This window comes from Lutra lutra, chromosome 9 (genome assembly GCF_902655055.1).
Source record: "Lutra lutra chromosome 9, mLutLut1.2, whole genome shotgun sequence".
Classification (NCBI taxonomy): domain Eukaryota; kingdom Metazoa; phylum Chordata; class Mammalia; order Carnivora; family Mustelidae; genus Lutra; species Lutra lutra.
Genome location: NC_062286.1, coordinates 121948932 through 121964125, shown reverse-complemented (window position 1 = coordinate 121964125; position 15194 = coordinate 121948932). Strand labels below are relative to the sequence as shown.

At 41.9% G+C, this 15194-nt stretch overlaps 1 protein-coding gene across 1 annotated transcript in view; it reads left to right on the top strand.

Annotated features, from left to right (window-relative positions):
* SAMHD1 (SAM and HD domain containing deoxynucleoside triphosphate triphosphohydrolase 1) overlaps positions 1–13347 on the top strand; it is a 58386-nt gene extending 45039 nt beyond the window's left edge. The window contains exons 12-16 of the mRNA XM_047744764.1: positions 832–971; positions 1753–1845; positions 6391–6495; positions 8288–8425; positions 11197–13347. Of these exons, the coding sequence (XP_047600720.1) occupies positions 832–971; positions 1753–1845; positions 6391–6495; positions 8288–8425; positions 11197–11331 (611 nt within the window). The 3' untranslated portion in view covers positions 11332–13347. The remainder of the gene's footprint in view (positions 1–831; positions 972–1752; positions 1846–6390; positions 6496–8287; positions 8426–11196) is intronic.
* Positions 13348–15194: the final 1847 nt, after the last annotated feature.

Here is a 15194-nt window from a genome sequence, read left to right as displayed (position 1 = left end):
AAAAAGAACTACCTTCTGCTTTTATCATGGAATGGAACTTTATAAAACCTTTTATCTCTATCCAGCCACTCCTGTAAAATACTGCACTGTTTTAAAACAGATGTCAGACATAATTTTATAATTACTTAAGGGTTTTATTTATTTATTTGTCAAACAGAGATCACAAGTGGGCAGAGAGGCAGGCAGAGAGAGAGAGAGAGGAGGAAGCAGGCTCCCTGCCGAGCAGAGAGCCTGATGTGGGGCTCAATCCCAGAACCCTGAGATCATGACCTGAGCCGAAAGCAGAGGCTTAACCCAGTGAGCCACCAGGCGCCCCTTATAATTACTTAAATATCATTCTCTTTAAGAAAATGAAACCCAGGGTGCCTGGGTGGCTCAGTGGGTTAAAGCCTCTGCCTTGGGCTCAGGTCATGATCCCAGGGTTCTGGGATTGAGCCCCACATCAGGCTCTCTGCTCAGCAGGGAGCCTGCTTCCTCCTCTCTCTCTGCCTGCCTCTCTGCCTACTTGTGATCTCTGTCTGTCAAATAAATAAATAAAATACTAAAAAAAAAAAAAAAAAGAAAATGAAATCCAACAACAAATTGATACACCCCTATTTACCCATCACCCAGCCTTAAGCCATCAACTCCAGTAAAGTCTTGCTTCATCTCTACCCTCTCCCATTCACTAGATTATGGTAAAGCAAACCCAAGACCTCAAATGTTCTACTGTGCTTACATTTGTAAACATCCACTTGAAATCATTCTAGAAGTACAGTAGTATATGAGTCTTCTTAAACCTTTTTTTTTTTTTTTCATCTTAATCTAACTGAAATTTTATCATATTGGCAGATAACATTTTTCTGGAGATTTTATATTCTTCTGATCCCAAACTGGATGAAGCACGAGAGATTTTAAAAAAAATTGAATACCGTCATCTATACAAGTATGTGGGTGAGACTAAGCCAAAGGGAAAAATAAAAATTAAAAGGGTAAGTTAAGTTGTCAAACACCTTTCCAGTAGTGAAAGGTCTCTCTCTTCCATTTGTCCTCCAAGAGGAAACCATTAATCCATCATAATACCACAACTCTGTTCTAAGTGCTTTACATTCATTTTTACTTAATCTTCTCATCAATAATTTGTTCTTTGGTCTGTCCTGTAGATGAAGGAAGTGAGGCTTAGGGGAGATTAAATAACTTGCCTATAGAAGCACAGTTAGTATTCAAAGTTTGACTTAGTCCGAACCTTTACTCTTTCATCCCAGAAGTCAGGGGGGCGGGGGGTGCAAAATTTTGGCCAGATCCAGTGGCAAGAAAATGTGGCCTCAAAATATGATATCTACATGAGCTTCACGGAAACTCTAAGAATCTGCTGTTCATAATTTCTTCATTCATAGTATATCAGGTTCTCCCAGATGGTGCCTGCCAAATATCTTTATCTGTTTTCCCCTCTTGCTTGTGGAAGGTTTTTTTTCTTTGCCAGAAAGCCAGTAACATGAGCCATACTGATAACCACACCCTGCCTCATAACACGTTCCTCTTATTTTACTAATAAGCCAATGCCCCATTTTTTTTTCACATGAAAATTTTGTTAGAATCATTCTATTGTGGTTTGTTTGAAGGATGGCAGAAGCAGAAACCATGTATTTGTTAAGGCTATCTCTACCCACTTTCCTAGTTAACGTGCCATTTTCAGAGAGGGAACCTTTTGTGGCATAAACACTTGATGATGAAAAACTGGGGTTCTAGTATGAGGAGTCTTGTCTTTTCTAGGAAGACTATCAATACCTTCCAAAGGAAATTGCTGATGCTAAACCCGACGTATTGCTGGAATCTGAACTGAAGGCTGAAGATTTAATAGTGGATGTAAGTAGTTAGCCGGAGAATATACTAAGTAAAGAAATTTTTTTAAGGTAAATCCTCCCCAGTTCCATTATAGTAGGGGGTACATGTTCATTAAAGAAAATTTGGAAAATACAGAAAAATAGAAGGAAGGAAGAGAATCACCTGGGATCTCAAAGAATCAACAGTAGTCAGTTAATTGTGACATGTAGGTAACAGAACATTGCGTATGTTGATTTTTTAATGTTTTCTTGATCACGAAAGTAATCTATGCCAATTATTTTTTAAAATTGTCTGCACACACAAAGGAAAAAGACTTCAACTCCTTCATAGAGCCTGTAGTGTCTTGTATCCTAACAAGACTATCAAATGGCTTTGTCATGTTGTCTTTTGTTTCTTACAGTAGCTGCTTCTCAGAGTTCTACTCCTCTGAAATCTTGGGACAGAGTTGCCCATGTATTTTTTTTTTCCAAAAGCCTCTCATTTGCTGTTTTCTTGTTGATGCATCTTTGGTGAAGGGTGATCTCTCCACAACCAGTCTTTACCAAGGGATACAACAAGTGAATTGTCCTTGGACCCAGTCTAGTCACTTGGCTGGGGGGTTCAAGTACCTCACACCTGCAGATCAGGCTACGGTTTCCTGTTTCGTTAGATGAAATTATACCATAATAAATGGATTTTCTGAATTTCTGAGTTTCTGAGATTCTGAAAGAACTTACTTTCACGAATGTTTTCCCTGGGCTCTCACATGCCCACCCTTGCCCTCAGTGCTTTACTTGAGGGTCTGCGTTGCCTTCAGCTGAGTGCACGATCCTAGTCAATCCCTGACCTCCCATCTGGTTTTTCTCTCAAAGTGCCATCTGCTAATGAATATAGGCTCTGAAATACTGGAAGAATCATAGGAGAAGACAGCACACACATGATTAAGCTTGCTTTAACCTAAAGGCAAATTGATGGAGCAGTGAAAGCTTTTTTTTGACTATCAGACATGTAAGAACAAAACATTGTGTAAGGGTTTGTTATGATAAAGGTATGTGAAAATGGGAATGTAAATTGATACAGGAGACCAAATTAGGGTCAGTGTTAACCAACCCAACAATTTCATTCTAGGTATTTGTTGTAAGGAAATAATTAGTTTTTTGGGGGGGAAAAAAAAGGCACACATCTATATATTGTGTTATTATTATAGTATAAAATAAGGAGGGTATAAGGAGGGGAAAGGATGTATCTCTCAATAGGAAATACAGTGGAATAATGCAAACATTAAAAGTTGTTTTTAACATGGAAAGATATTTATAACTGAAAAAGCAATGCATTCAGAATGATTTTATTTTTGTTTCTTTAAATGTATATGCATGTATGTTTATAGTGAGCACACTGAAAAAAATTTGGATGTATTGGTAAAATGTTAACATTGTTTCTACGTGGGTGGTAGAATTACAGGTACTTTTCTTTTCTTTTTTTTTTTTGGTACTTTTTTTTTTTTACAGTGACTATGGTAGAAGAGTTTCAGAATCAGAGAAAGAGATGGGTAAAGATGGGGTTAAGATGGGTAAAGCCCTTTTATATTCTGAGAATGCAATTAAAATTGCTAATTAAATGTCTTATTATGTATTTGCCTCTCAATTTTAGTTTGATAGTGTAAAATATTTATATGGTACATTTTACTATATGTGCCTCCTTTTAAGACCATGTGTAGTAACTTTTATGGTTACTTAATGGGCTATAAAACTTAATTTTGCTATTTAGAATGAAAGATTCATAATTGCGGATCTGTAGCTCCTTTTTTGCTCTCGAGTCCTTCATTAAGGATGGGAACGCCAACTATTATAGTATTGCCCTTCTGGAAAGATAACCATTTTATCAAATCTGCTTTAAGGAGGAATTTCTAGTTATATATGTTTTGGAGAAAATAGGAATTGCCTTTTACTTCTAGTCTAATAGCAAGGAAATAAATAGCAAAGAGCTCGTGGCACTTCTGAAAGTTGCTGAAATTTGATTAGTGCTCATACCTTACCATGATGTTTAACAATGTCAAGGCTACATTGGGTCCCTCCCCACATGAAACAACGCCCAGGAGAGAAACCTACCATAACGCCAGCCCTGGGTTCACGAGCAGACTGAGCAGTTGCTCCCTCCCATGTAAAGGGGTGCAGAACACTCGCTGCAGGTCTTAAAGCCAGTAACACACACATTCTGGGAGACATACCTCTGGTCTGACTTCAGGACCACAGCTGGATCTCAGATGTCTACTTTTCTCTCATAGGGTACTGCCAGGATAGCTCTCAAACCTCATAGACCATTTTTTTGGTTTGTTTTCTTAAGGAAGAGTCCCAGGATAAGCTCCTCTTACTGTCCGTTCTTTTCTGTACCACCATCACCCCGTTACTCTATTATTTTTCCTCTCTAATTTCCTTATCTTCCCTTTCTTCCAGACCTGTCCAGGGAGCCCTCCCACTCCATAATTAACACACTTGCCTGAACTTAGCCCTTTGTTGACTCTCTTCACCCTTGCTGCAACCCAGCTGTTCCTGAGAGCCTGATGCTTCTGTAGCCCCTTCAGGAAAAGCATATTCCTCTGGGTCAGGAGGCCTTTCTGTTCATCAGTCCTCTTGTTCCCTAGTATCACTTCACGACCGTATGCAAGATCCCTGTTCCTCTGAGACCAGCCTCTCCCAACCTGCTATCCTCTTGGTTGAAGATTTTGGCTTGATTTAGAGCCTTTCTCCCTTTCCAGTTCCTGCAGTGGTCCTTGGTGATTTCAAGGCTGGCCAATTCCGATTGTTCTCTTCATCCTTATCCTCAGTGACCTTACCCACTCCACCTTGGCCAGCACTCAGCAGATTATATTCTGAACCTTACTGACATTTGATTTTTAAGCATCCTGTCTCTGTCCTCAAACCCCCTTCTTCCTTATGTGCTTGTTCCTTGCTCTTTAAGACCTCTAGTTTTATTGCCTCCTCACTTCCTTCCAACTTGTCAGTGACCTTTTATCTCTACTTCTCTCCCATTCTTAGATTCTGTGATGGATTCAGTCATTTTCTATAGTTATCCTCAACTCTCTTGCCTTTCTTTGCTTCTACTCAGCAAAGGGCTGAATGGCAGTTCATAGTCCCTAACCTTAGTTGGGCCCTCTGGACTTCTGGTAGACTTAGTGAAATTCTCCGGTCTCCATAATGACAATTTCAAACCATCTCCACTCTTCTCAGACCTCAGCCCTGTTCCCTGCCCACAACTTTATTCACCCCTCTGGGACTAACCCCACTTTGGCCCTTATTTCAGAGATAAAATATAGGCCATTAGATAGGAACTCTCTCAACCTACACCACTGAATAAGCCTCCATCTGCCACTGTGTTCAGCCTTCTGGTAGTGGGGAAATGTCTCTTCTTATCAAAGGCTAAGAGTAATCGTTTAGTTATGTTCTAGATCAGGGCTGTCTGATAGAACTTTCTGTGATGCTGGAAATGATCTATAATTGTGCTGTCCATTTTGGTAGCCACTAGCTACACACAGCTATTAAGCACTCGAAACGTCACTACAACTGAGTAACTAAATTTTTTATTGTATTTAATGTTAAAGACTTTGAAATTAAAAAGCCACATGTGGCTAATGGCTATGACATTGAGTAGCACACCATAGAGCCATTCATCTTAGCATTTCTGTGGAATCCCAGGATCCATTCTGTCCTCTCTTTCTGACTTCCCATCAGCAGCTAAACAGACTTTCATCTCAGGAAAACAGCAAATGTTGCACTCCTCACTCCTCTCCTCTTCTTTAAGGCCCAATGCATTGAAAAGTTGCCCCCAATACCCCTTTTACCTTTCCCAGGTATGATGCTCTTCTCTACATTATTATCTCTTGCATCTTTTAACAGTCAAGCTTCTAAGAATTGTCTTCTCTTTTTTAATTTTTTTATTTACTCCTGAACCCTTTGTCTGTCGCCATCACCATATTAGACCTATTCTTCCAAGTTCCCCAGTGACTTCACTGTTACTTAATTCAGTGGACAGCCCTGTCTCCCTCAGAGCTATTTCTTCTGCCTGGAACTCGTTTCTTTCACACATAGATAGACCGGAATAAATCCTGCTCACTTTCCCAGGAAAACATGCATCATTCCCAGGGAACCCCAGATTACGAGGCTCCCTGGTTCCAAAGTTCACAGCATCCTTTGTTTCTCCTTAGTAGCTCTTAGAACAAATGCAGTTCAGTCATTACTTTTACAATTATTTGTTCAACCTCAGTCTAGGCTGCACATGCTGTGGGGGCTGGGATTGTTTCAAGCTTCCTTGTACCTGTAGTACCTGTCACAGTGGCTGTCACATAGGCATAGACTTTACACTCTGCTTATGTTGAAAGCACAAATACCTCCCATACCCCATCCCAATTTCAAGACCAAATCCCTATGGCACATGCACCAGACTTATTTTTATTCTACTATGGGCTACCTTATCAGTGCCTTATTTCTGAACCTCCAGAGAGCCCTGCTCCATTTCTTGTGATGCTCCTACAACCCTGAATTTAATGCTCACCATTATGTGAGTGATCACTAATTTATTACTTTTATTAAGGTTATCAACATGGATTATGGAATGGAAGACCAGAATCCTATCGATCATGTTCGCTTCTATTCTAAGCATGACCTCAGCAAAGCAGTCAGGATTACTAAAGATCAGGTAACTACTTAGGGGTGAAACAGGCTATAGTAGCATTTTGCAAATCTATGATAAATCCGCATTTTATTTTATTTATTTTTTTAAAGATTTTAATTTATTTATTACAGAGAGATCATAAGTAGGCAGGAAGAGAGGGGGAAGCAGGCTTCCTGCTGAGCAGAGAGCCCTAAGCAGGGCTCAGGGCTCGATCCCAGGACCCTGAGATCATGACCTAATTCAAAGGCAGAGGCTTAACCCACTGAGCCACCCAGGCACCCCATAAATCTGCAATTAAGATGCAGGTTAGGTCTTAAAGTCAATGTGTATGATAAAACTAAAAAAATGTATCTTTAAAATTAAAGTATATCTGGGGGTGCCTGGGTGGCTCAGTCGGTTGAGCTCTTGGTTTTGGCTCAGGTCATGGTCTTGGAGTCATGAGATCAAACCCCATATTGGGCTCCATGCCCAGTGCAGTCTGCTTGAGTTTCTCTACCACTCCCTCTGTCCCTCCCCCATTCTTGCACATGCTTTGTCTCTCTCTCAGATAAATGAATAAATAAAATCTTAAAAAATTGGGGCACCTTGGTGGCTCAGTTGGTTAAGTATCTGCCTTCTGCTCAGGTCATGATCCCAGGGTCATGGGATCAAGCCCTGTGTTGGGCTCTCTGCTCAGTAGGGAGTCTGCTTCTCTGTCTGCTGCTCCCACTGCTTGTGCTCTCTCTCTCTCTCAAATAAATAAGATCTACAAAAAAGTTAAATATTATCTGATTTTTGTGTAGACTAGACCATCTTAGCACCAGTTTTTCCTGTTGCTGAACATAGATGAAAGCACTGTTTTTGGTTTAGAGGCTAGATTATAAATCTGATGGAGAAGTAATGTTGTATGGTTGAAGTCATGAAAGTTAAATGTGCTTATTTGCGTATCTTTTAATGAGAGTCTGGTCTACATATAATTACATAATACAAATTTTTAGTCTTTCATTGACATAAAATTGTGGGTCATTTTGCTATATGACAACTACCTTGAATTCTTTTCTTTGGATGATAATTGAGATAGAACAGCAAAAGAATGTGGTGCTTTTTTGTTTTGTTTTCTTAACGATTTTATTTATTTGAGATAGAGTGAGACAGAGAGAGCATAAGCTGAGGGACAGAGGCAGAGGGAGAAGCAGGCTCCCCACTGAGCAGGGACTCCCCCCGCCCCACACCCCGCAACACGGGGCTCGATCGCTGGACCCTGGGATCATGACCTGAGCCGAAGGCAGACAGATGCTTAACTGACTGAGCTACCCAGGCACCCCAGTGTGTTGTTTTGTTGTTGTTGTTGTTGTTGTTTTTAAGATTTTATTTATTTATTTGACAGACAGAGATCACAAGCAGGCAGAGAGGCAGGCAGAGAGAGAGGAGGAAGCAGGCTCCCTGCCGAGCAGAGAGCCAGATGCGGGGCTCAATCCCAGGACCCTGAGATCATGACCTCAGCTGAAGGCAGAGGCTTTAACCCACTGAGCCACCCAGGCGCCCCCAGTGTGGTGTTTTTAATATAACTTCAAGAATGGAGCAGGGGCACCTGAGTAGCTCAGTCAGTTAAGCATCTGCTGTCAGCTCAGGTCGTGATCTCAGGGTCCTGGGATCGTGCCCCATGTCGGGCTCTATGCTCAGCAGGGAGTCTGCTTGTCCATCTCCCTGCTCGCTCACATTCGCTCTCAAATAAATAAGATATTAAAAAAACAAATAGAATGGAGCTTAGGAACAGCTGACCTCTCTTTATTGTATGAATTCAAAATGACAGTGAAATCTTTTCTTCTTTGAAAAGGTTTCGGAGCTTTTGCCAGAGAGATTTGCAGAGCAGCTAATTCGCGCATACTGTAAGAAGACTGACACAAAGAGCGTGCATGCTGCGCACCAGCATTTCGTTCAGTGGTGCTTGATCAGAGACTTCACCAAGCCGCAGGTGGGTGGTTTATTATTCACATGCTTTGCGCAATTTTTTAATTTTAAGTAAAAATCAAAAGAGATCTTTACTTCCCTCTGAAAAGTTCTCATTTAAATTGTAGTCACTTGATTATGGTTTTGGAAAAAAAAGTTTTTCCAATTTAAGCTTTCCTTTTAAAATGTCTGACTATGTCGAATAGTGATTTCTTCCTACACCACTTGTCAGTGGGTACTCTGTTTATCATTATTATCCTAATACTAAAAGTTCAAAATGGTGAACATGTGATAGTTCGTAATGTTTGGTGGTTTATAACGATAGTTTATAATGTCCTCACCAGTTGTCTCCACTCCTCCCAATTACCTGGGAAATGAGTCGTAGTGTCATCATCTTTCAGAGAAGGTTACCAAAGCTGAATAAATTGTTTAAGGCCATATACAAGTGAAGATAAGTTTTCTAACTTATTACTTCAAATTCAGGATTCCCCAAACTGTAAACTATTTAAATTGTCTAGAATAAGACAATAGAGAGGAGGAGGAGCCAAGCTGTTGCTGACAACCCTACAGCGGTGTTGTTAAAGTTGTCCCTTACTGACCTGGACACAGCAGGTGCCTGGCACAGAGAAAGTGGCCAGTCGTTCATTTGTGGGGTGTCTGAATGAAATACTTGGCAGGCAGGTGTGAAGCTATGTTCTACTTCCTAGCCCAGTATGCTCTCCCACAACACCTTATCTTCTTTCCCCCAACCCCCATGCTCTGGGTGCTGAAGGAAACAAAAATGAGGGAGCAACCCAGTTATTGGTATTTTATCACGTGTCAGAAGGAATGATACAGATGAGTTCTGTTAGTTAAGAATTCTAGGTTACGAGTTCTAAGAGTTAAGAGAGCTGTCAGGAAAACCCTTTGGAGGAGAAGCCATTCTGCTGGGTCCAGAAGGCTGGATTGTGTTTGAATGAGTAGCAGGGAGAAAAGGTGGTTGTAGTTGCTCATGGGAGTAACCCAATGGCGTGAAACTGGAACAAGTGGAGTGTGTTTGGGGGCCACAAGGAGACCAGCTGTATGGACTCGAGAATTCCTACTGTTGAGTGGTGAGAGGTTGAATGGGAGGAATAGACTAGATTATGGAGAACCTTGCATAACCGGCTAGGAAAGACTTCTTCTGAACAGTGGGGAGGGAATCATTGAGAGAATTCAAGAGTTTCCTTAGGTGCTGCCATCATTACTTCCGTGTTTGTTATCTCCAACTAGAATGAGACCCATGGGAATGAGGAAGTGTGTCTGTCTTAGGTATAGTAGCACCCAAGTAAACCACCGATTAAGAAAGAAAACCAGCAGCCGATGAATTGGAACTTGGAGAGACTAGAAGAGGCCAGAGACTGCTGAAGTTTAGCCATCTGGCAATAACTCCTTTAAGACAAAGATGCATTCACTCATTGAAGGAGGATTTCTGCCAGGTCCCATGTTAGGTACCAGAGATGGAACAGTCCCTAAGACAGACATAGTTCCCACAGATCACACTCTCGCTGGGGCACACAAGTAAATAACAATTGTAGTGGTGTGGTAATAAGTGCTTTGGGGTAAGGCACACAGAGTGTTAGAGGGGCCAAAAGGAGGAAACTTAAGCCATACTTGTTTGGTTGGAAAAGGCTTATTTTAAGAAGGACTTAGAAATTGAGACCTGAAGGATGGATGAGGAGGAGTAAGCTGGGTAAAATCATTGGGTGGGTGGGGGAGGGAGAGGCCAGAATATGGGTGAGCCCTTTAGGAGAGGGGTCCAAGGGATTTTGCTAGTCCTGTAGGCCAAGAGCAATGGAAGCCATTAAGGTGTTGTTTTTTGGTTTTGGATTTTTTTAAAAAAGGCTTTATTTATTTATTTGACAGAGACACAGGAAGTGGGAGAGGGAGAAGCAGGCTTCCCACCAAGTAGAGAGCCCGATTCGGGGCTCAATCCCAGGACCCTGAGCTGAGCAGAAGGCAGATGCTTAACTGACTGAGCCACCCAGGTGCCCCAGCTGGTCAATTAAAGTGTTTTAAGTGGGAGAGTGACATTCAAATTTGTATTTATAAAATTCACTAGAATCGAAGTTAGAATGGGTAGAAATAAGGTCGCTTGATAGAAATAGAGATGAGTTTGAAGGCAAATAACGTTGACTTTGAACCAGAAAGGTCTTCCAAATATGAGTATCATTTATTGCAGAGGGGACTAGGCAAGAGAGGAGCTGGGATCCAGTGAAGTCCCTCTTTTTCCTGGAAAAACAGACGGGGCATCTGGGTGGCTCAGTCAGTTAAGTGTCTGACTTGATTTTCAGCTCGGGTCATGATCTCAGGTCATGAGATCGAGCCCCATGTTGGGTTCTGTGCTAGGTGTGGAGCCTGCTTAAGATTCTCTCTCTCCCTAAAAAACAAAATAAAATAAAGAAATAAAAGTAATTAGGATTTTCAAAAAAAGAAAAACAGAATTGGTCATTCGTGAAAAGTGTATGAAGGGAGAGGAGTCAGAACTCCGCAGTGTCCAGCTTCTGGCCATCTTTGAAAAGAGTAGGTCTGATAGCTTTTCCTACAAAGACTCTTACCTGCTCAGGACTGTGGTGTTTCTAATTTGACCCAAGCACAGGGGATGTATAGAATCTGGGGTTTCCCAAGAGTAATAAAATTGTGGGGCATTTTGAAATATGCAAAAAATACATTGCAATAGCAATTTATCTGCTAGACGAGGATAGGTGCACATGAGGATTTCACTCAAAGATATAAAAACTGGCTTTTCTTTGTTCCTGGTTTTTCTTTTCTTGGCAGGATGGTGATATTATAGCCCCACTTATAACACCTCGGAAACTGGAATGGAATAACACGAATTCAGCCGAGAGCCCAGATCACTTGCGGGAAGTGTCCAGATCTAGACATTGTCTTTTTCCAGATGACTCAGTGTGAATGTTTGCAGCCAGTTCTTTACATCAAGTTTCTTCCCTGTCCCCCAAGAGTATTAACTAACGTAGGGAATTAGGTCATGGAGTTCTACAAATTTAGTCATTACTAGTGCTTTTTATATTTTGAATGTACACACATGCTGAAGCTAAGTAATTTTTATCCAAAGAAACAAAGAGGTATTAGGCAAATCTTGCTATACATGCTATGGAAAGCGTTACCTTGCCTATTTTAACCATAACTAAAGCCTTTCTCTAGTAGTCTTATTTTCTTAGAATAACAAAAAAAATTTTTTTATGTACTCTGAACTGTTATGACATATGATTGTTCTTTTTTAAAAAAATGCTTGGAAATGAGAGACAGTGTACGTAGGAATTTAAAGTTGGGACTGTCATAAACAGCCATGGTTAAGAATGAAACATAAAATCCTAGCCCCTTGAGGGAGGTACCCATTGCCTCAAATTTGAGGACAGTTCTTCTTAAGTGATCTGAATGTTAGTGAAGGACCTTCCCTCACCCTTTTAGCCAGATTGGACTAAACAGTAGGAAATGAGGGCTGGGAGTGAGCTCCAACTTCTGAGTGAAAGGCATGATTAATTTTTTTAAAAGATCCAAGGGCTCAGGACTTAGTGGTACCTAAAACTGCCTGTGAGGGGGCTGTTCTCTGGGTCAGTTGCAGCCCCGGACCTGGGCAGTTTCTTTCTCCTAAATACTCACTATCCATGTCCCAAGGTCTTTATCACTATCACTGCTCAACCTGGAGAAGGCTCCCCTCTGACCTTGAATGAATTTCCCTTGTAAGCTCATCAGGGTCACAGGAAGCGTTCTTGGGGTTACACAGAGCTGGGATTTTGTTTTTGCTTGTTCAGTTGTGCATTTTATCAGCTTCAGAGCAAAGACTGAGCCGCCTGGGGTGAGATGAGTGATTATCCCTGGAATTCCAAGTTCCCAGCTGTGGCCCAGAATTCCCCACGCTTGCTTGTTCTTTACCTCCTGCCATGTTTTAGGCACCACTTTGGTTGAACAATTCCATGGAGAGGGCCCCCACACCCACCTCCATAAACACACAATTGCCAGTTCTACAGAACTTCACCAAGAATAAAGTCTGGAGTTAGACCCAAAGCTGGCGGTAGCCAGTTGGTTCTGTAGAAACAAGGCAGCGGGGAACGGGAGTCATAAGCCCTTAACATCTTATGCTTGGATACTCCTTTACAAAACCTCCATGGCAGGCCAGGATTGGGGCGCTGGGATGACTGTGGGCAAGAGTGAGTGGGAGGAAGGGAGGAACTCAGACCATAGGCAGCAGATTATCCACAAGTGTTAGGAGTCCTGCTACCTTCCACTGTGTAACCAAGTTCTGTTCTGTTAACAATAGGCTGAAAAGTCTTAGGAAGCCTGCCATTCTGTATAACTACCACCACCCTCCTCCATCCCCCAATAGATGATCAAGAGTTGACCCTAATTCATAGGAGAATAATGCTGTGTGGGTGAGGATATGTCCACACTGGGCTCCTAGAAGCACAAGTGAAGTCAGCCATGGGACTGGGTCATATCTGTGTTGGCCGAGGTACCACTGAAACATTCAGTGGGGAGAACTGTAGGGCTTAGACTTAGTGTATCCAGACCCAAGGTCAAGAATGTAATGTTTTTCTGCTAAGATTGTTTTATTTCTGCAACTGGTATCTTTAAATCATTGTGGTTTACTCTGGAATTTTATGTTTCAACATTGTATCATTGTGCTGAGAAGTAACTTGAATCTACTTTGCATCCTTCACCTATAAGTCAGCTGCACTTTATGCTCTTTGCAACTGTTTTAATTATCAGAACCATGTGCCATTTACAAGGTTAAAATTTACTTAACAAACACCTTCACTATTTGTATAAAAACTGAGATTTTTAACAACCTCTAGAGTTACTGACCTGTTGTCACCTGGAGAATGGAAGAACTGCGAGTTTAAATGATTGGTTACTTCATTTGGGTGAGGGAAACAGCTGTAATAAAGCTCCACGAATGTATCTCCATCTTGAAACCAAAGGTATTTTCCTTAATGACGTCCTCTCACACTTGTGTGCCCAGTCTGCACCCTGTTGTGCAAAGGAAATTGGTCTAGGGATCTGCCAAGATGTGTGCTATGTCCATGCTATGGTTGGTTTGCAAGAGAAGGGATGATATTTAACAGGACTTATGTTATTTGGTTTTCTGGCAGGAGGCAGGCATTGTCATGGGAAGGGATATGGATGTTTCTTCATTTCCTGAACTCGTGTGTCAGGAAACATATCTTTCCTCCTTTTCAACCTGCCCTAGGTTCCCATCTACAGAGACTCCCAACTTCTTTATCCAAATAGGCATATCTTTCATTTGCTGCTTTCATATCTTCCTTGTAAAACTAGAGATTTGCAAGCACCCAGTATGCGGGTGGCCTACAGGAAGCCTTCAGTGTTCTAGAAAAAGAAAAATGCTACTGGAGTCTTTATTAGTTTCACCAGTTGAGCCCAGGTGTCTATGGCTTGACAGTATGAAGTTAAAATTATTTCTAAAACATCCAGAATAGAATCCCATTTTCTTTTCTCTCTCTCTCTCTCTTATTTTTAAGATTTTATTTATTTATTTGACTGAGAGAGCGTGCACTGGAGCAGGGGAGGGGGAGGGACAGCCAGAGGGAGAAGCAGGCTCCCCACTGAGCAGGGAGACCAACATGGGACTCAATCCCAGGACCCTGGAATCATGACCTGAGCCGAAGGCAGCCACTTAACCGACTGAGCCACCCAGGTGCCCCTAGAATCCCATTCTCAGAAGAGATGTGTGTGTGTGTGTGTGTGTGTGTGTGTATGTATGTATATGTATTTGTATATATATGTATTATGTATATATGTGTGTGTGTGTGTATTTCCATGGAAAATTGTCTGGAAGGGTGTATATGAAAATGAAAATGTTAGGGTTTTGGGGAGTGGTTGACTTTTAGGCATTTTTAATTTTTTTAAAAGTCCTCTTTTTTCTACAATCAACATGTATTGTATAATTTCTTTTTTTTTTTAAGATTTTATTTATTTATTTGACAGAGAGAGAGATCACAAGTAGGCAGAGAGACAGGCATGGGGTGGGGGTGAGGAAGCAGGCTCCTCACTGAGCAGAGAGCCTGATGCAGGGCTCGATCCCAGGACCCTGAGATCATGACCTGAGCCAAAGGCAGAGGCTAACCCACTGAGCCATCCAGGCACCCCAGTTGTGTAATTTCTAAGAAGAAATTTCAGTGGGGTGGCTGGCTGGCTCAAGTCAGTGGAACATGGGATTCTTGATCTTAGGGTCATGAGTTTGAACCCCATGCTGGGCATGGAGCCTACTTTAAAAAATAAATAAATAAAAAGAAATTTCATGAGGCTCTTTGTGCTGCTCAGATGAGTTGTGAGTCCCTTTCACTCCTTCAGTCACCTCTACCGGAGAACATAGTTTGCTTGCAGGACTGTCTCGGGTCCCCAGGCCGTGAGGAGGTCTGGTCATAGCCATAGTCATCCAGGTTTCTGAGAAAATGGGCAGCCCTCTCTAAGGAGGGTCCAGAAGGCATTCATGAGCAGGTCTGAGCATTTGTTGCTTCAGGAAGCTACCCACCACGGGGTCTTCAGCTCAGGACCCAGGCCTCCAGCTCCTTGATGCAGAACTGCTCTTGTCGGGCCAGTACCTCATTATTGAAAGTTGCACAAGGGTGGCTTCCCCCACGGTACAAGTCTCCATCCAACCACAGCCCAAACTGGCCACTAAAGAGAAGAGAAAAACCTTGGCATGACTCACTCCTGGATGTTGGTCTTCTAAGTCTACCCCATCAGCCATTGGCCTCATCACGACCACAGCACAGTTTTGCCTATTTCACCTT